The sequence below is a fragment of the Diabrotica undecimpunctata genome, chromosome 3 (genome assembly GCF_040954645.1).
Source record: "Diabrotica undecimpunctata isolate CICGRU chromosome 3, icDiaUnde3, whole genome shotgun sequence".
NCBI classification, from domain to species: Eukaryota; Metazoa; Arthropoda; class Insecta; order Coleoptera; family Chrysomelidae; genus Diabrotica; species Diabrotica undecimpunctata.
The window spans coordinates 92,564,727-92,586,509 of NC_092805.1; the positions used below are offsets into that span (position 1 = coordinate 92,564,727).

Here is a 21,783-nt window from a genome sequence, read left to right on the forward strand (position 1 = left end):
TCATTCCTTGACTTAATCGCCATAATAAATTTCAGATTTCAACCTTCCTTCACTACAAATTGGTTTTGTAGACATTCCAATCTAATAATTTTATTTTTTTCAACGTCCTCTGCGTTGCTGGTTTGCGCTCTTGTTGTACTGCGCCTACTCATCTCATACTTCCAATAAGTTGTCCCGACGCACAACTATGAAATGACCCACAATTACTTCAACGAAAATACCGGTAACTTGACTTTGTTTTCCTATTTGTTTTCCCCTTTGTTTATATATATATATATATATATATATATATATATATATATATATATATATATATATATATATATATATATATATATATAAATAATTTTGATTTTGATTGGCCTCCTCTGGGAGGCGTATGACGTATGACGAGCAGGCTCCTTCTGCCGAAAGGCTGGGGGTGGAACTTCTGACCCAGAAACGGCTCAACCCTACTGCTAAGAATTAAATTACCATGACGAGGGCATGTAAGATACTGGGGGTAACAGTATCATGAACGGTACCCTTGGGGAACAGAGCGAAACCCCGTTGTATATAGCCTTACTCCTGTATGAGGGGATCTGCAGGATGGACCACCCATTCTCTAGCTACTCGTGGAAGTGGCGAAGGGCATCAGAATTGCGGTGACACAAACGCCATCCCCATTAAACATTAAGGTAAGAACAGGCGGACTTAATACAAAGCCAACTGCTGGAAGTACTTTATGATGTCCCTTAGGGTAGCGGCAGCGTTCCTTAAGTTGAAAGATCCCCATTTAACGCAGGATTGCTATCATTGACCTGCGCAAATGAGGTCAAAAATAACTGGCTCAGGGAGATAATTAAAGTGCTATGCACTCTCTGAGAGGAGGTGAGTTTGACAGTGGTTTAATTCAAGGACCTCCCGGTGAGATTCATCACTGAGCCAAAATTCATAGATACAGAGATAATTAGGACGCGCCTTCAGCATCTGAATCCCATGCTGAGGACACAGAACTAGTCTCTGTTAACCAGGAAAATAGAGATGGGGTGAGGGCAGCTCCTGGCCTTTTCTATAGTTGAAGAATCCTGCGGAAATCTGAAGGAGAAAAACTATAAGCTTCATAAGCTTACAATGGACTTGATAGGGTAACCTTCAAAGATCTGCAAGCCAAGAAAGTAAGGCCTAAGGGTAGTTCAGATTAACCTTTAACACTGCAAGGCAGCTTCAGCAGTCCTGGTAGCACGTTTGGTATTGCCCTTGTACAAGAGCCTTGGGGAGATTCTTGTACAAGGGAGATCAAAGGTTTAGGGTTAAATGAAGAAATGATCTACTGAAGCCCGGACCTTTGTGTATGCCAGAAAGGAACTAGAGATACTGTCGCTAATTAATTTCTGTTCCAGAAATCTGACGACAGTAAGAGTCAAGATCGGGGAAGGAAGAGGGCCGAGAGGGATTATTCTGGACTCGGCCTATCGTCCTTCGGACAATCCAGCAGCACACCGACCAATGAAGTGGAGTAGCTGGTGAGACAATGCAGGAAAATAGGGATGCAGCTGCTCATCAGCTGCGATGCCAACGCACACCACAGGACCTGGGGGAGCACGAACACCAACAAAAGGGGCGAGTCATTAGTGCAATTTATTATGGCAAATAATTTGGAAATATTAAATGTAGTCAAAAAATCGACTTTCATAATCAAAAGTGGAAAGGAAGTAATAGCCTCAAATTTCCTGAAGGAGAGCTGCTCAGACCATAGACACATTAGATACACCTTAAAGGGAAAAGCAGAAAAAGTCACTTATCGAAATTCACGTTCTGGGAGGCTTATAAAGAAGTTCTAGACCAGCATCTTTCGAGGATAAGAAGAACGATAAATGACGCCACAGATCTAGAAATGGCAGTGAATGATCTAAATGACGCTGTCATTTCAGCATTCCAAGTAATCTGTCCTCTAACGGAGAGGAGTTCCATTAAGGATACGTCATGGTAGAATAAAGAACTGTCTGTGTTGAGGAAAAAGGCGAGGAAGCTATTTAACAAAGCCAAAGAAACCGGAGAATGGGGAGAATACAGAACCACACGGACGGAATACTATATAGCCATAAGAGAAGCCAAGAGAGCCACATGGAAAATGGCGTGACATAATATTTAGCTTCAATGAAATATCGCCTTTGTAGGAGAAATGAAATATCGACAGTAGCAGTTCAGGCGCAATGTAATATTAGGAATGAAAGTTTTTTCCTGGGTTCAGAGTTAATGACCCGGAAAGGTATGTCATTGCCAGAAACTTGTTTGCGTTTTAAATTTATTCAAATTTTGATAGGGCGTGAATTTAGACTACGGAGTCATTCCTACAATGTAAAGTTGCCACGAAGAATTTATTAAGAAACGAGCTACATATCTATGAAATTAAAATTATTACTAAAGCTTTCGCAGGTAATACGATTCTCTTCAAATGTCATCAATGCATGTTGAGAACTTGGAGAGGCAGGAACACTTGAATTAGATGGAGTAGGGGTCAATAAAAATGACCTTCCAGATAATTCATTACATATATTGTCATCATCTTCCACAATGCGAACTATCGCTTTCCTAATTTCAGTTTTCAGTCTGTTTCTGAGCAAGTCCGATCGCAAACTTTTTAACTCCATTGCAACATATTGACCAAATTTGTCATATTCATCTGTTTGTTTTGTAAGGACTTTCATTGCTTCTTTAAAAATAAGTCTTTCATTATCGTCATCATAACTCTTATGTTTTTCTTCATTTTTATACTTATCATTTTGTTTATTTGCGTTTTCGGTTGACGTCTTTTGGATTTGTACCTAGGACAAATAAAACAATATATTATTATTTATTTTGGTCGATATTATGGTCGAAGAAAATATGGTTACAATTTGTTTATTAATCAGAATAGGTGTTATTTGATAAACCAGACTGGGTTTTATGCGGAAAATATTCCGACCATCAGAGAGTAATACCTTAAAAATATTATGATGTTTTAGAAAAGAGGTTCTAATAAAATGTTTGGGGAAACAAAAAAATTCACAATTTGGTTCATTGTCTGAGAGTTTAAGTTTTATATCGATTCTATATTCAATCTATTTCTATGCTTATTTTTGAGGTAGGTGTATGTTGAAAATTCTTTCTCACACAGATACATTGTACAGAACGGTAATAAAATGTTGATGGCCTTTTCTGCTAAGATCAGGTATTTAGTTTTTACACTGAGCCAGAAGTATATTAAAGAATGATCTATAAAAAAGCTTTTAGAGAATTGGAAGAGAAAGTCAATGAGCTTTTCTTTGTCCAATAAAGATCAAAAAGTATTGAAAATTAGATCTCGTTGAAAGTATTGCGATCCAGGTTTATTAGAAAAATACCTTTTGAACGTTAATTGAAGCTATTTGAGATGTTCAGTAAACGTAAACAAATTTCAAAATCAGAATACATAAAAAAATGCATTTTCTCGGCTTCTAACGGAGCAATTTTCTTCATTATTTTATTAATCCTAAATCCGATGTAACTCGAATAAAGACGTCTAAAAAACGTATTACCAAATCTCAAAGATGCTTTAGTTTTGTTACAAATAAATTAATTTATTTATACTTCAGTCTTCAGAGACGCAAATGTCACTGAACCTTTAAAAATCATACGAACAAGCTAAATTTTTTTGGGAATGTTATTTTTGGGACCACACAAAACTATGCAAAAAAGTTTAATAGTCCTACCCCCTGATTTTCTCCTAAAACGAACCCTCCTCATAGGGGAGAAAACGGATAAAATCGATTTACTAAGAATCTGTAGGCCGTACAAAAATATTTGTTATAAAAAATGTAGCTGAGATACCTCTTAATAAAAATGTTTATTAGCACTTTTTGTGTAAAATGAACCATTCTCTCAGAAACAACGCTTGAAGCGACCGGCGATTTTGAATGTCAGCTATGAGCTATAAAATTTGATATCTTTTGATTATAGTGTTCTATCGACAAAAATCAAAAAGCGTTTAAAGGCAAAGAGTGCAGCTTTCTTATTCAATTTTTACATTTTGCCGCAATTAGAGTCAGTTCAAAACTTATGGCATGAAATTTCATGGTTTTTTGATTTTGATTTTTGGCAACAAATGTGAGGTATTTGAAAAACGCCTAAAAACGCTGAATTTAAACTTTTAAATTACAAACAATCTTAAACATTTTAAACTGTGTCTCTTCGATCACACAAGTACGTTTCTCAAAACTACACAACTTCAGTTACAAATTCAAGGAAGTATTTTCTGTGACGTTCCAGTTTGTAATGTGAAAGTTTAAATTCAGCGTTTTTAGGCATATTCCAAATGCCTGAACTTTGTTGTCAAAAATTTCATGCATAAGATTTTGAAGGTTGGGCTTTAACAATTACTCTTCCTTCTTAGAGATTATCATACATTTTGTTTTCCTAATATTTACTGAATCACAATAACTTTAACTTAGTTCTGTGATCCTATTCATTAACTTCTGGAGGGCTTCATCACTGTCAGTGAATACCACCGTGTCGTCCGCATATCTGATGTTATTGATACATTTTCCATTAATTTGAATTCCGTCTTTAACATCCTATACTGCTTCTTGAATTATTTCCTCAGAGTACATGTTGAATAGCAGGGATGACAGTATACATCCCTGTCGGACCCCACGTTTGATCTTTATATCATCGGATTCTCCTGCCTCTGTACGGATAGACGACATTTGATTCTAGTAAAGATTGCTAATAATTCTTAGATCATAGGTATTTATTCCAATATTTGTTAATATCTCCATCAAGTTGTCGTGATTTACTATATCGAAGGCCTTATGGTAATCAATGAATCATGCATAAATATCGCAATTCACGTCTCTTCATTCTTCAAATAGCACTTGTATGTTAAAGAAAGCCTCTCTTATATACCCACTGCATTCTGAAAACTAAACTGTGTAAAGCTGATTTTTTCTTCGCACAGTCTATGTATTTTTTGATGTGTGATTTCAGTGTATAGCTTCTTTCCGAATAGGTTTTGTCTTTGGAGAGGGGCCAACAGATATGATATAGAATAGAATATATAATAGAAATTGCAGTCAGCATCATAGAGGAAAAATAGTTTTCTTACCACATTTGTTGAATCTAAAGATACTTTTGTCCTTAATGTATCTTCTGATTTCTTCACACTTAAGATTGGTATCAAGAATTTTAAGGCATTGAAATATGGCCACCTACTTACAAAATCTCCATCGATTTTATTAACACTTTTTTTTGTACTACATTTTCTCAATTCTTGTGAAACCTAAAACAAAATATAGATATAAAGTTTATCCAAATGGTATTAATAAAGGAAAATAGAATTTCATACCAAAATTTTTATGGGTTAAGCTAAAAGCTACGAAAATAAACCGTCAACGAAATTTTACAGATATTAAAGTAACATAAGTTGGTGAGAAATATTGCCAATAAAACGTAATTTATGACATAAAATTACCATGATTGTTCTGAACAATTGGAAATAATTACTAAATGTCACAATCGATTGGATACTATCATTATTTTCTTTACCTTTATTACTATATGGAGTCGGCCTTACTACATTTCACAATGAGCTTCTATAGTGGACCAAAAAAATAATAACCTTCTTCACAAACATATCTTGTCTGTCTCTCACCAGATCTTTGGCATTCTTGCTCTTTCCAGGGACTTAACACTTAGAGATTCATCGTATTCATTGGTACCATTTTGGCATTGAACATGCCCTAACCATCTTAGTCAATACTATCCCATTTTGGATTTAATCTCTGCTATGCCTAGACTTCCTTTGATATAATTTTACTTTATCCACTTTTTCACTCACCCACACAAGCATTCTCATTTATGCAACATGCATTAGTTGTACTTTTTCTTTTTAATTGTTAACATTATAGATGCCGTCAATTATAGATGTTATTATGTTTATTTTCTAATTCCTTTGGAATATTTTGTGCTAACACCATATTATCGATATAACATACAAGTACTAAGCACTGTCGCCTTGGAATTACTCTGTCATATAATTCAGCAATAATCATAATAAATTCAGACTAAGTTCTAGTTCTGTGGGGACCCAGTTCTGTGGAACATATCACAGATCCCTGCCCAGGGATACAAGTGAAGACCACTATGCAGACGGAAGTGGCATTCCAGACTTTAGAGCCGGTATAAAGTCAAGCAGCACTTGATCCAAAGTGGGCGGCTTCAAACAGCGTCAGATTCAGAGTAAAATTACAGGTCCTCCAAAGTGGGAATTTTGGCTTTATACCTTAGTATCCTGGCTTATGTAAATATGTAAAAACAAAAAGGGCGAATATACGAATGCTTCTGTATGGAGTAGAAACGTGGACATTGAAGGCGGAAACTCTATCAAAACTTCAGGCTTTTGAGCTATGGTTATACAAAAGGATCCTGAAGATACCATGGACAGACAAAGTCACCAATGAAGAAGTACTGCGGAGGATGAACACAACTGCGGATTTGGTCAACATCGTGAAGAGCCGTAAGCTGCAGTACTTGGGACATATAATGAGAAATCAAGGCAGATACGAGCTACTTCAATGCATTTTGCAAGATAAAATTGAAGGAAAAAGGGCCCCAGGACGAAGAAGAATATCCTGGCTTGCTAACCTGAGAGCATGGTATAGAAATACCTCAACACAGCTATTTCGTATAGCAACCAACAAAGTCATCATAGCCAGAATGATCGCCAACGTTCGGAACGGACAGGCACCCTAAGAAGAAGAAAGGTGTTAATGAGCCGAATTGTATATGTCGATACGGGGGAGGGGGAATTCTGCTTTTATTAGTAAGACAGACCCAGTCTTAAATTTAAACCAACATCGGAAACAGAATCAGAGAGAGAGATAAAGACAGATAGAGAGAGACAGAGTTAGAGACAGAGAGAGAGAGAAATCACGTGTAGTACATGGAACATCTAAGGATGGCGAACGAAATACAGAGAGGTAATTGAAAAATTTAAAGGTAAGAACCTTGCCATTTGTAACCATTCAAACTAAGAAAAAAGAAAATAGTACACAATTTATAGATGACATCTTCTACTGTTGGAGCGGGAAAAAAAAGGAAGAAAAACAACGGCCGGCGTGGTAATTCTAGTCAAGAAAAAATAGATACAACAACACAATCATTCTTTTTCTTTAGTTCCATCTTCTAACAAAGGTTGGAAATCATCATGGCTATGCGGACCTTGTTGACTGTCACTCTAAATAGTTCTGCACTACTGCATTTAAACTATTCCCTCAAGTTCATAAGCCACGATATTCTTCGCCTTCCCACATTTCGCTTTCCTCAAATTTTTCCTTGCATAATAAGCTGCAATAATGAGTATCTTTACCCTCTCATAACATGGCCTAAGTCGTCCAGTTTTCTTCTTTTGATAGTCAATATTATTTTAGCTTCATTTCCTATTCTTCTAGTAACTTCTGCGTTTGACATTCTTTGAGTCCATGATATTCGTAGGATTCTTCTGTAACACCAAAATTCAAAGGCAGCCAATTTATTTAGATGCACTTATTTTAATGTCCATGCTTCCAAGCCATAAAGGAGAGTAGTGAATACGTAACATCGACGCATTCTTAGGCGTAGTCCTAACCTTATATCCCGACAACAAAGAAACTTTTTAAGTTTAACGAATGATGCACGTGCTATTTCACACATTTTAACACAATCATGGAACCCATTAATGAACAATTAGTAAAACTCATAAAAATATATGGTAAGCAAATAGTGATATTGGGAGCATACAGCTCTACTGATAACAGTTTGATAGTAGAAAAGAACCAGTTCATGGACATCTTACAAAAAGATATCGACAAACAGACCAACACAAGAAATAATAATAGTGGGGGACGGAAGAACAGGGAAACAACAACATGATAACACAATATTCCATTTTGGAGAAGACGTGACAAATGATAATGGAAAAAGACTAATTGAGCTGTGTGAACTGAACGACCTGAAAATTACAAACGGCTTCTTCAGGCATAAGAACATATGTAAATGCAGGTATATACAAGCAACGAGAAACACCAGATACATTATCGATTTCATAGTTGACAACAAAAGTAGTACTATTTTATTTAGTAGTAAGTTTATCTTTCGCACTGTATTTTAAAGTTTATATTATTTTCTTCATTTTATATAGTGCACTACTAATTAAATTCGATCTTTTTCGTAACAAATTTTCATATTTAAAGTTTTCTATTTCCTTACTCGGACCATGTTCCTATTTTAACATTAATAGAGACAAAATTAAAAAGGTTAAAAAACAAAAATAATTAACCGAAAAAAATGTTTAATGTGATGAGATTAACAAGAATAGAAAAGAAATAAGAAAGAAGAGACGAATAAGACGAAGATAAGAATAAGAAAGAATAGAACAGAAAATAAACGACAACCTTAAATCTATACGGATAAATAATAGAATAGTCAAAGGTGTGAATGAAAAAAGAACAGAAATTAAACAAGCTCTAAAAGATGCGACAGAACAAATAATCGGAAAACCATCAAAGAAAAATATGACTTTATATGAACATTAATGTTTATCGAAAAGTGAAGAAAATGACAAAGAAAAAACAAAATCACATATATGTAATAAACAATGACTTATAATATATAGACCCAGCCAATAGTGTACATAGTGCCACAAACATTGAAATAAATATAAAAAAATTGCGAATATCGTGGATAGCCAGAGTTACCAATACTGAAGTCCTACCCAGAGTTTATGAAAATGAGGAAGTTGTTCAAACTATTAAAAAGCAAAAACTTATACATGTCATGAGGAGATCAATATACGGACTGCTACAGTTAATTATGGAAGGAAAAAGATAGAGGAAAAAGGCTTGACTACGAAATATGAGAAAATGGTTTAACCAGCCCCATCCAACTTTCTCAAGCTGCCATAAATAAAGTGAAAGTTGCCATGTTGGCATCTAACCTTCGGAAGAAATTTTAAGAAGAAGATCCCCTGTTTGCACGCTGGAGATATAGTCATTTTAAACATATTATTTATTGGATTTATTTTTACCATTCTTAATGAAAATAATGCGTTAAAGCAAACCTAAAATTAATCATCCCAAAAATTCCCAAAAACTTTGTTAATCGTAGTTTAATTGGTTATTTTGTCGTTTTATAACAACGCTTGCAACAACTCAGCGAAAGACAGCTGGCTCAGTGATGTAACGAGACTATATATATATATATATATATATATATATATATATATATATATATATATATATATATATATATATATATATATATATATATACAGGGTGGTCCTTAAGTAATTGTACAAACGAAAACCGTAAATTCTACACTTTAAAATATTAGGATTTAAGCCAACTTGCTTTAATAAAATGTTGATATTAAGAAAGATACAGGGTGTTAAAGTGGAAATTTAAAATTCTATTTTTCGCTATAACTTTTACGTTTGTAAATATTTTTGGACAAAAATTTACAACTGCGTACTTTTAAATATGAGAAATTATAATTTGATGCACACTTTAATGTAACTGATAGAGGGCGCCACATATGCCACATGTGTAGCATAGATTTGCTCTTAACTTTTTTGCTCTTCAAGTTAGCTCTATTTGTGTTAAAAAATATTAAAGATACATTATTTTTACAAGGAAAAGGTATACTTGTTGATAACCTCAAAATTTAACCGTTTTCGAGATATTTGCATTTTATAAGTCAGCTGCATAATAATTCTTAGTTGTAATATTTGTGCGGTGAAGCATTGAATACTTGTAGATAAGCATAATTCACAGTTTATTCTTATTACAACAACTCAAAGATAATAATGTAACATTACAAAATTTTTGTTATGGCTGCTAAATGTCTTATTGAAGAAAATATTCTTCATCTACTTCTTTAGGTGCCGTGTCCGTATTCAGACGTTGGCCGTCATCATGTTTACAATTTCCCTTTTCTATCGCTTCTTAAGTTTCTATACCTACTGGAGTTGTATTACTTTTTTCCTATTGTAAAATGCTAAAAACCCAAAATATGTGGTTTATGTAAGATGGTAGACCACCACATTCTAGAGAGAAGGCAGTGAGAACATACTTAAATATAACTGTTCTGAACGTTGGATTGATCGTGGCAGTCACATATTCCTTTGCAGTGTGGTGAGATATTGATATAATTATTTAATTTATAAAAAATTCCAAAAGAACACTTATCATTCATTACGTAAATTATTTAACCATTTTTATTAGGACAATTAGAAACTAAAGCCCAGGTATTGAATAACACATATGTGTCTTGTTTCATAATACTTTTTCTACCAATCTAACCTTAAAGACTCAGCATTTTTACAAAAACATCATCGTTGGCCTAATAACCGATATTGTTATAAATATAGTAAACACACAGGTAATTTAGTTCAGCATAATATTAGTTCGTTAGTTAATCATAACAGACCATTTTTTCGAAATGTAATTATAGTTACTCGTAAGCTGTAACGTAATCATATAAATAAGTAATGACATCGATAGGTTATTCCGTGTTTATATAAGTAACCCATTAATCAAATACATCACAGTTTAACACATTTAACCTCTGCCACAAATAAGATGTAGTTCCATAATATACCATAAGGTTTGGATATGTATCCAAAAGAATATATTCATCCATTATACATTATAGCCACCACGTATTCCAGAATTTAATCCGCTTGATTTTGGTGTACGGGGCGTATTAAAACAACGTGTCTGTAAGAATCCCATAAACATTCGCAACCAACTATGGGAAGAATAAATACTGCAGCAGTTTGTTTAGAACCAATGATGCTATTTAACATGAGACGATCTTTTATGTAATATATTCACAAATGAATTAAAGAAAATGGTGGACATATCGAACACTTACTTTGACAAAAAGTTATGTTATTTAGTTTAACTATTTCTTAATTTGGTTTGTAAACAAAATGTTTTGATTATGACTTTAATTTAACATAAAACGTAAAATGTTTGATGTAAAATCCTATTATTCTGTTTTTGTCAAATCCTATTATTAATTATCCTGCTGATATATTTATTTTATTTAATATTTCGTTAACTATTAACTTTAGTTAAAGGTATTTTATACCCAAATTCAGAAGTATTAATGTTTTTGTCTATTTTTTCTTCGTTGCCTGGAGTAATTGCCTCAGATCAGAATTATGCAGCTGATTTTTAAAATGCGATTATCTCAAAAACTGTTGAGTTTTAAAGTTATTAACAAGTATACCATTTTTTTCTTAAAATAATGTATCTTTAATATTTTTTATCCCAAATACAGGTAACTTAAAGAGCAAAAAAGTTAAGTGCAAATTTATACCACATATGTGGCATAAGTGGCGCCCTCTATCAGTTACATTAAAGTGTGCATTAAATTATAATTTCTCATATTTAAAAGTACGCAGTTGTAAATTTTTATGCATAAATGTTTACAAACATGAAAGTTATAGTGAAAAATAGAATTTTAAATTTGCACTTTAACACCCTGTATCTTTCTTAATATCAACATTTTATTAAAGCAATTTGGCTTAAATCGTAATATTTTAAAGTATAGAATTTACGGTTTTCGTTTGTACAATTACTTAAGGACCACCCTGTATATATATATATATATATATATATATATATATATATATATTATATATATATATATATATTATATATATATTATATATATATATATATATATATATATATATATATATATATTGTTATGCTATTTAAATTGTATTATATTGCTTATTTAAAAAAAAATCCTGTCTATATTTATTAAATGATCTAATCTCCAATTAATCACAATCAATCAGCATTAATTAATTACAATCTCAGGCTATTTAACTTGTACTATTTACCTTTGATCGTGGATTCAAAATATTTTCCAATTGGCTTCCTAATTGGGATAGGTAATATGACCTGAATAAAATACATAGAATTTCAACTGAACTATATGTAAGATGTCCTTTATTTTAATGAAATTTTATATAACAATCAATCCTGTAATATTTGCAATATACTAACTTTAAATATATGAGAAGTTGTTTTCTATTATGGACCCAAATGTTATTTTACATTGATTTTTAATATGTGTTATAACTAAGCTCTTTTTATAATTCTTTTTTTTTTAAATGATCGCCAAATTAACTGTCTCTATTATTTATTCAATTTATTTAATTAATAAATGAAAACCACACTCCTGCTCTATAATATTCTTATACCCTTTGGTTTTTCTATCTCTCTGTACCCCGTTCCTCACACTGGTCAGCTTTTACACAGCAAATAAGCACACCCGGTAAATTACGTCTTCGGGACTTCAAATAAACACAAATCACAAAGCTCCTTCCTTCTTGGACGACGAAAACTGACTAACCAACCTTTTTCCTCTCTCCTATCTCATAGCCAAAACCACCACCTCCTTGCATTCAAAAATTGACCAATAAAAATCATCCACCTCTGTGACGTATATCGTTACCAACCAACTCTCTCTATAAAACGTCATTCGGGTAATTCCAAAAAACAACATTCTTTAATTATTCTAACTAAATCTATCTGCTTTACAAATATTTCTTACTAATAGCTACAAACGATACCTGTTTCTCAATTCAATGTCTTTTGTTAATAAACTTTTACCGATATAATCCTTCGGGGAGAAAAACCACCGCAAATCCCGGTCAATTGTTGAAACACTTTCTATATACACTTTTATTCCGGGTAAATCCATTCCACAATAACCGACTTATTTAAATTTCTTATCTATAATATTTGAAAGTCTTGTCTCTGAGGCCTAATGAACAATTCTTCGAACAACTTAAAATACATATTTTTTCTTATACAGGATGTTTGAAAATTTATATGCCCGTGTCTTTATGAAATATCAATAATTTTAATTTTTATTTAAGTAATAAAATTTGTATATCGGTTTTTTTATTGCTTATGGACATTCAAAAGTACAACAAATCCCCGCCTTTGTAATCGATAAAATTTATCAATCTATGCAACTAAATTTTCTCGAGGCAAACCAAAACGCACTTCCTGTATGCTAGCTGCACTTATGCTACGTATTATCCTATCCTACTATCTACTTTATACAAATTTAAATCTTCATTCGTGATATTTATATACATCATGGATATTATAAATACCTCTGATCTTTTCAGAATCCATATGTTTCAACTCATAGCTGTTTACTCCATCTTCGTTGTTTACTATGTATGGCCCTTCGAAAACAGGCATCAATTTTGCGCAAATACCGCTCTGAAGATTTGACACTCTTAATGCTCTTACCATTACTTTGTCACCCTTTTGGAAAGTTACTGGTCTTCGTTTCCTATTATGACCCTGTCTCTGGATGTATTTCTCATTGCTTCTTCTTAATCTCCTCTGAACCGTTTCTATAACCTGTCGATACTCTCTTTGTTCTGGATCTTCCCACGGTCTTATCGGCATGACGCCTTTCATGATGTATTCTGGTGTTTCTTTCGTTACTGTACTTGGCATGGAATTTAGGTACATCTCTATTTCTCCCAATTTTCTGTCCCATCGCCGATGTTGACCATCCGTTGCAATGCGAAGAAATTTCGTTACCTCTTGTATAAATCGCTCAGAAGGATTACTTTGGGGATGCCTGATGCTTACAAAGTTCGTCTCGATTCCCCGTTCTCTAAGCTGTCCCTTGAAACGATCATTTCGGAAGTACGTTGCATTGTCTAGTAAAATTTTTCTTGGGGTTCCTACCGTAGCGATGAAATTGTCTATTTTTCTCAATATTTCTTCCCCTTTTGTGGTGCGGCAACTATATAATTTCACGTATTTTGAGAACACATCCACCATCACCAGAATATGCTTGTTCCTTTGCGTGGTCACAATTAGATCGCTTAACATGTCGATGGCTATAATGTCCAGGTTGTTCCGGGATACAATGCTCTTTGCAATATTTTCGTTTTTAAAATTCCTGCTCTTGTATCTCTGGCATACTTCGCATTTCTGTGTGATCTCTTTTGCAATGCGGTAATCTTGTCGACTGATGTAGTTTTCCCTAAACACAAGCCATACCTTTCTACTGCCAATATGTCCATTTTCCTCGTGTAGTTTCTTTATGATTCTTTCTGCCAATGTCGGTGTCACTAAATATAATTCCTTTCCGTCTATTCTCTTAAAAAATATCTCGTTTTCTAGCTCTGCTCTTCTCTTTTCTCTTTCTTCTAGGCCTTCCTGGTCGGTCCTTATCTCATTTAACGAAAATATCCCTTCGTCTTGTGTCAACATATTCAATCCCACATGTAATGTAATTGTCTCCTTTTTTCCTGTATCTTCGTCCCGTGTTAAAGCGTCAGCTATTATGTTGTCTTTCCCTTTGATGTATCGAAATTGGAAATCATACTCTTGTAAGAGCAGAATGCCTCTGTGTATTCTGTTATTTACCAATCGATTCTTCATGATGTGTATCAATGCTGCATGATCCGTTTCGATGGTGAATTTAGCTCCCAATAAGTAAAACCTTAATTTGTTTACGCAAAATAGTACACTGGCGAATTCCAACTCGGTGACACTGTATTTTCTCTCATGTGTTTTAGTCACTCGAGATATAAAACATATCGGAACCTCTTGGCCGTTTTGTATTTGCGACAACACTCCTGCAAATTTCTGTATCGACGCATCCGTACGGAGTATAAACGGCAAATTGTAAATAGGGTGATATATTTTCGTTCCTTTAGCAAATTCTTGTTTCAATATTTTGAAAGCTTCCTCCTGTTCTTCTTTCCAATTCCATTTTGTCCCTTTCTTTAACAATTTTATTAAAGGAATTTCTTTTTGGCTTAAATCGGGAATTAATTTCTTGAAATAATTTATCGTACCGAGAAACCCTCGCAATGTTTTTAGATTTGTTGGTCTTGGGTATTCGTCGATGAGCTTTACTCTGTCCTCGGCTAGACTTACAGTTTCGGTGTCAAGTTTGAAACCCAAATAAATCACTTCCTTTTGAAAAAATTGACATTTTTCAATGTTTAGTTTTAATCCCGCTGTGTCCAATTCTTTCAAAATTATTTTGATATGTTCCACATGACTCTGCATATCTTGTGAAAAAATTAATAAATCGTCGATGTAATGGACGATGAACTCTTCATGGTGATTCAAAATGGTATGCAAAGCTCGTACAAGTGCTGCACAGGCGCTTTGTAATCCAAACGGAACTACCTTAAATCGGTATACTATACCATCAATTGAAAAGGCAGTGTAGTTTCTACACTTTTCAGCCAAAGGTATTAACCAAAAACTATGCTTTAGATCAATTTTTGAGAAAATATGTGATCCCGTGATTCTTCCAAAAATGGCCTAGATATGTAACGGTGATTCATATTGTGATACTGTGTGTTGGTTGATATTTCGGGCATCTAAACAGAGTCTTAACTCTCCACTGCTCTTCTTCACTATCACAATTGGGTTAATATAGGGTGAGTCACATCTCTCAATGATTTGATCTTCCAACATTTTTTTGATTTCTTGCTTTACTTCTTGCCGATACTTATAAGGAATTGGATAAGTCTTCGATCGAAAATTTCCCAAGTTTTTCACCTCAAATGAGTGCTCGTATTTTGTGGCCACTCGGTTTTCCTCATTTATCAGCGTTTCATAGTCTCTTAAAATTATACGCAAATCATTTTCTTTGCCTTCTCCACATATCAATTTTTTGTCTCTCCCATCAAATTTTTCGCACATATTCACCGTGTACTCCGTGTCTTCTTCAAACACCACTGTCTCCATTGTGTCCTCTTCATTTTCCTTTGTTTTTTTTTGTTGGGCTCGTCTCTTCTTTTGAGGAATCCCAAGTTTTGCTTTCATTTCTTGTCAAAATCTTTCCATCTTCTTCTCCTGAGCTCGTCTCATCTTTTGAGGAATCCCAGGTTTTTTTTTCTTTGATCTTTTTCTGACCTTTTCCCCTCTTTCTTCCTTTTCCTTTCTTCGTCACCAGGTTCATTTCCACCGTTTGTTCTTTCTCTGATTCGTCCGTAATTTGTTTCTCTTGTTCCTTATCCTGTTCTTCTTTTTTTTCCTTTGTTATTTTCATCGTATTGGTTTTGAAGTCGATCACTACATGTTTTTCCGTTAATTCGTCAACGCCTACAATCATGTCATGTGACATATTCGGCATTATTACACATTGAAGTGCATACATATTTTTTTTCAATCGTACCATTACTCGTATACCTTCATTTATTGTTGCCAATGTCCGTTTATTTGCGCCCACTAAATTCACCCTAGGTATTTTATAAATTAGACTTGTTAAATTTACTTCTTCGATTAATTTTCTGTTGACCAGTGTTATTTCAGAGCCTGTGTCTATCATAATTTTAATTGGTTTCTCATTTATAAATCCATCCACAAATTTTAAATTAACTCCATTTCTCTTTTCATTGTTTCCTGCCAGTTTAATAAATTCCTTGGGGTGACAAAAAATTCCTGTTTGTTTCTTCGTTTTTAGTGAGTGCCTTCTTGAAAACACGCCTGTTGTTCTTCTGTGTTTTCTCGCCTGTCATCTTCTCTCTCATATTCATTTTCTTCTCTTTGCATATTATTTATTTCTCTTCTGTTCTCTTTTGGTCTATCATTCCCGTATCGGTTACCGTGAGATTCCTGTTCATTCCGTGGGTTATTGTATCTGTTTCCTTGGTATGGGCGGTTATTTCTACTCTGATTTTCCCGATCCCTGTTTTCATTCCATCTCTGGGTTCTGGGTTCATAATTCTCTCTTTCGTTCGGTCTATTTTCGTATCCCCGTCTAGGTATGAATTCTCGTCTTGTATAATCTCTTCTAAAATTTTGACCTCTATCTCTATATTCTTGGTTTTCTCTTTGTCTATAATTTTCTTGCGGTCTTCTTTCTCTTCTTTCATGCCTACGTGATTCTCTCATTTGCAAAAATTGACATAAGCCGTCAATGTCCTTGTAATTTTGGAGATTTATGTGGTCTTCCAAGGTATCTTCAAAGTGTCGCGACATCAACTCTACCAATTGTTCTGATGAATAATTATATTGCAAATGTTTTGCATTATTATAGAGTTGTAATGCGTACATCTTTTCTGATACGCCCATCCTCTCATGGTATTTTCCATTTTGTAACTCTTTATTTACTTGTAGTTGCTGGATTTTTCCCCAGAAATAATTTAAGAATCTTCTCTCAAAATCTTGCCAATTGTCAAATTCTTCTTCCTTGCTGACAAACCAAAGATTTGCCTCTTCTTTGAGATGGTTTCTGATGGTTTCCTTTGCTGTTGCAAACGGTCCTATGTATTTGACTTTTTCCTTTAGGTTATTTATAAAAGGCACTGGTTGTAGTTTCCTTATATCCCCGCCAAATCGTACTTTTACGTCTTCTGTGCGATGTACGATGACTTCCTTTCTTTCTAAACCTCTTATCTCCATCTCTGCAATTTGTTTAAATCTCCTTTCCGTTTTTTTCCGGTCTTCTTGTAGCGCATTTTCAAATTTTATTTCTGTTCTAATCTGTTCTAATTCCCTTTCTTGCATACTCTGAATATCCTTCATTTTTGGTTCGATTTCTTCTCTCTGCAATTCTAGTTTCCTCTCTGTTTCTTCCCTACTTCTTTCTAAACAGACTTTTATTTCGTTTTCATATTTGTCCATACGCGTTTCCATTTTTTGTTCCATTTTTCTTTGGTTTTCTTCCAAATTGTCCAATTTTTGTTCCGTTCTTTGTTGTGATTCATCCATCTTCTGTGATTGGAGTTGCATCATCTGTATTAATTTTTCTATTCCCGATTCTTGTTTTTCTGTCTCCATTACTGTTGTGTCTAATACGTCTTCCTGGTCTGAATATTCTTCCTGTTCTGATTTATCTTCTTGTTTTTTGTTCTCTTTGCTCTTGTTTCTTGTGTTTGGCATTTATTATGTTTTTATCCCCGCCAAATATAAAATTCTACTGGTCTGTTGCAACAAACGGGACTTTTCTTGTCCAAATGTAATAACTCTTGAGTACGAGTATCAAATTTCAATATCCCACAAATAAATCAAATGGTAAAATATCAAATGTCAAAATCAATCAAATAAATCAAGTATGGTAAAATTTTCAAATGTAAATATCACACAAATAAATTAATTATGGTAACCTATAAATTATCAATATCACGAATAAATCAATTATGGTAAATTGTATCTTAAAAAAATATATATAAATCTTTATGTCCTCAAATTTTACATAATATTTCACTTTATCCACGGCATATAAACTTTCAAATATCTGCTCGTCTACTCCTATCCTTTTAAATTTGCCAACTAGAAATATTTTTCAAAGCTTTACACGTTGGGGGCCATTTTGTTATGCTATTTAAATTGTATTATATTGCTTATTTAAAAAAAAATCCTGTCTATATTTATTACATGATCTAATCTCCAATTAATCACAATAAATCAGCATTAATTAATTACAATCTCAGGCTATTTAACTTGTACTATTTACCTTTGATCGTGGATTCAAAATATTTTCCAATTGGCTTCCTAATTGGGATAGGTAATATGACCTGAATAAAATACATATAATTTCAACTGAACTATATGTGAGATGTCCTTTATTTTAATGAAATTTTATATAACAATCAATCCTGTAATATTTGCAATACACTAACTTTAAATATATGAGAAGTTCTTTTCTATCATGGACCCAAATGTTATTTTACATTGATTTTTAATATGTGTTATAACTAAGCTCTTTTTATAATTCTTTTTTTTTTTAAATGATCGCCAAATTAACTGTCTCTATTATTTATTCAATTTATTTAATTAATAAATGAAAACCACACTCCTGCTCTAATGAAAATTGACTGACCTTCCTTTCTCTGCCGTTGCAATTCTATGGCCACGCCACAAAAAAAATCCTTTCTCTGCTTCTGCTCCTATTGTGGTCCAGATGACGTACACCTTTCTCCTATCTGTCCTTGTATCTGCAACCCAACAACTCGTGTTAGTCTATGCAGCCTCCTTTTGAGCCAATCTCCGCGCCTGTTTATAACTCCAAATGTTTCCGGCTTCGTCTGATATTAATATTCTTATACCCTTTGGTTTTTCTATCTCTCTGTACCCCGTTCCCCACACTGGTCAGCTTTTACACAGCAAATAAGCACACCCGGTAAATTACGTCTTCGGGACTTCAAACAAACACAAATCACAAAGCTCCTTCCTTCTTGGACGACGAAAACTGACTAACCAACCTTTTTCCTCTCTCCTATCTCATAGCCAAAACCACCACCTCCTTGCATTCAAAAATTGACCAATAAAAATCATCCACCTCTGTGACGTATATCGTTACCAACCAACTCTCTCTATAAAACGTCATTCGGGTAATTCCAGAAAACAACATTCTTTAATTATTCTAACTAAATCTATCTGCTTTACAAATATTTCTTACTAATAGCTACAAACGATACCTGTTTCTCAATTCAATGTCTTTTGTTAATAAACTTTTACCGATATAATCTTTCGGGGAGAAAAACCACCGCAAATCCCGGTCTATTGTTTAAACACTTTCTATATACACTTTTATTCCGGGTAAATCCATTCCACAATAACCGACTTATTTAAATTTCTTATCGATAATATTTGAAAGTCTTGTCTCTGAGGCCTAATGAACAATTAAGTTGTTCGAAGAATTGTTATTGAATACATATTTTGTCTTATACAGGATGTTTGAAAATTTATATGCCCGTGTCTTTATGAAATATCAATAATTTTAATTTTTATTTAAGTAATAAAATTTGTATATCGGTTTTTTATTGCTTATGGACATTCAAAAGTACAACAATATATATATTATATATTTATCGCGAAATGTATGAGAGCACTGACAAAAGGCAAGATCAGCCCCTGCCCAAAATCACAAACCAGGGATCAGAATGAATGCCAGAAATAACTCAATACGAAATCAAACGGCACTTTTTCGAAGCTTTTCACCGAATGCATCTACCAAGGCAAAACTCCTTCTCAATGGAATAATGCAGTTATTACTTTATTACACAAGCAAGGAGACATAAAAAACTGCCGTCCTATCAGTTTTATTTCACACATATATAAACTTTTCACAAAAATTATCAAAAAAAAGACTGGACGCTAAATTAGACTTCTATCAGCCTAGAGAACAAGCTGGATTTAGATCGGGATACAGCACTAACGACCACTTACTAGTAATAAAGAACTTGATAGAGAAGTCTGCAGAATACAACAAACCATTGGCACTGATATTTGTCGACTACGAGAAAGAATTCAATACCATAAGCCATCAGAAAATGTTAAAAACATTGACAGAATGCCGAATAGACCATTGCTACACTAACATATCAAATGCTACTATTACGCTACTAATATCAAACGTGAGAGAACATGAGATATGTAGGGATAAATTAGAAAAACCGAAATTATTGTCTTAACTATAAGTTTATATATCTATTAACCAAATAAAAAAAGGAAAGCTAAGTATTTATAAAACCAATTTGACCTTTGTAAAAACGAACTCATCTGTTTAAATATGTTATTTTTGTAGTTCATCTTACCTGGTTCCGTAGATTATGCAATTTTCGTCGTATTTCATCAGCACTACAATTAAATTTTTCTGAAAACTCTTTTAATATACTATCTCTACTTTCACGATATCTGTGATCATTTCTTTTATGTCTCCATAAAATTGAGTTTTCCTTATATAATTCTATCAATTCTATCGTTTCATCGTTTGTCCATTGTTTCTTATCATATTTTATATCAGTATTCATTGAAAACAAAATACTTTAAAAAAAATTCAAAACAGTTCTCAACTTTAAAATGACTATCGAGATTAAATTATTCGTAAAATAGTTTTTGTTTATGCGAGCAAATCTTATTTTTGTATGGCCGACCCTGACTATTGATAGACATGCTCTGATAATTGAGAGTTAAGACTAGGTACTCTCGGAAGTGTTACCACATTGATAACTTATCACGATTTATTGTCGATAGCTTATCACATAGCATTTACGTAGCTTACACATCTAATATCAATTCTTATACGAGGAACATTAAAATAATAAGAACATATAAAATTTTACATTAAGATTTAAAATTTTTAGATTAATTAAGATTTCAGATAAGACACTTCATCATCATTATCATCATTGGTGCTACAGCCCTATAAAAGAGCCTCGACCTTCCCAAGTCTATTACGCCAGTCAGTTCTATCCATTGCCAACTGTTGCCAGTTTGCTGCGCCTATTTGTCTACCATCCTCATCTACACCATCCCTCCATCTGAGTTTTGGTCTACCCCTATTTCTACTTCCCACAGGTTGTGACATAAGGATTCTTCTAGGGATAAGACACTTCATAATTCTTAAAACGTTAGCATCGTTAGCAGAATTATTGTTAGCATGCATCGTTAACATGGTCAACATCGAAGGGTCAATATAAAAATAAAATAGATCATGTGCTTGTACAAAAATATTATGAAAATATTGGAAGTAATACAAGCAGGCCCAGAACTACGTGGGGGGGGGGGGGGGGGGTGGTGCACGTGCCCCGGGCTGAAAAATTATTTAAATCTCTCAAAATAATTATAATACAATCAGAATTTTTTTATATATCATTTTATTTTGTTGCACAATGCTGTTATGCATTATACGTTATGCGTTGGTATGAATTGGCGCTTTGTCCAGGAATTTCAACTTATCCTCGACAAACATCCACATTATATGATGATTGTCCAATTTGATATT

General features: G+C 33.6%; 1 protein-coding gene across 1 annotated transcript; it reads right to left on the reverse strand.

Moving 5' to 3' along the window:
• Nucleotides 1-283: 283 nt before the first annotated feature.
• Nucleotides 284-20,992, reverse strand: LOC140435794 (uncharacterized). The gene is made up of 3 exons (XM_072524511.1): nt 20,594-20,992; nt 5,105-5,278; nt 284-2,807 (listed from the first exon to the last, which is right to left on the reverse strand). Exons 1-3 carry the CDS (start codon nt 20,807-20,809, stop codon nt 2,376-2,378), a joined length of 822 nt encoding a protein of 273 aa, XP_072380612.1. The 5' UTR covers nt 20,810-20,992; the 3' UTR covers nt 284-2,375.
• Between the last annotated feature and the right edge of the window lie 791 nt (nt 20,993-21,783).

Coding starts and splice junctions, on each gene's coding strand:
- LOC140435794 (XM_072524511.1), bottom strand. CDS start 20,809: ATGAATACTGATATAAAATATGATAAGAAACAATGGACAAACGATGAA. Junction 5,279..20,593: donor TGCATAATCTACGGAACCAG/GTAAGATGAACT, acceptor ATTTTGTTTTAG/GTTTCACAAGAATTGAGAAA. Junction 2,808..5,104: donor CTTTAGATTCAACAAATGTG/GTAAGAAAACTA, acceptor TATTTGTCCTAG/GTACAAATCCAAAAGACGTC.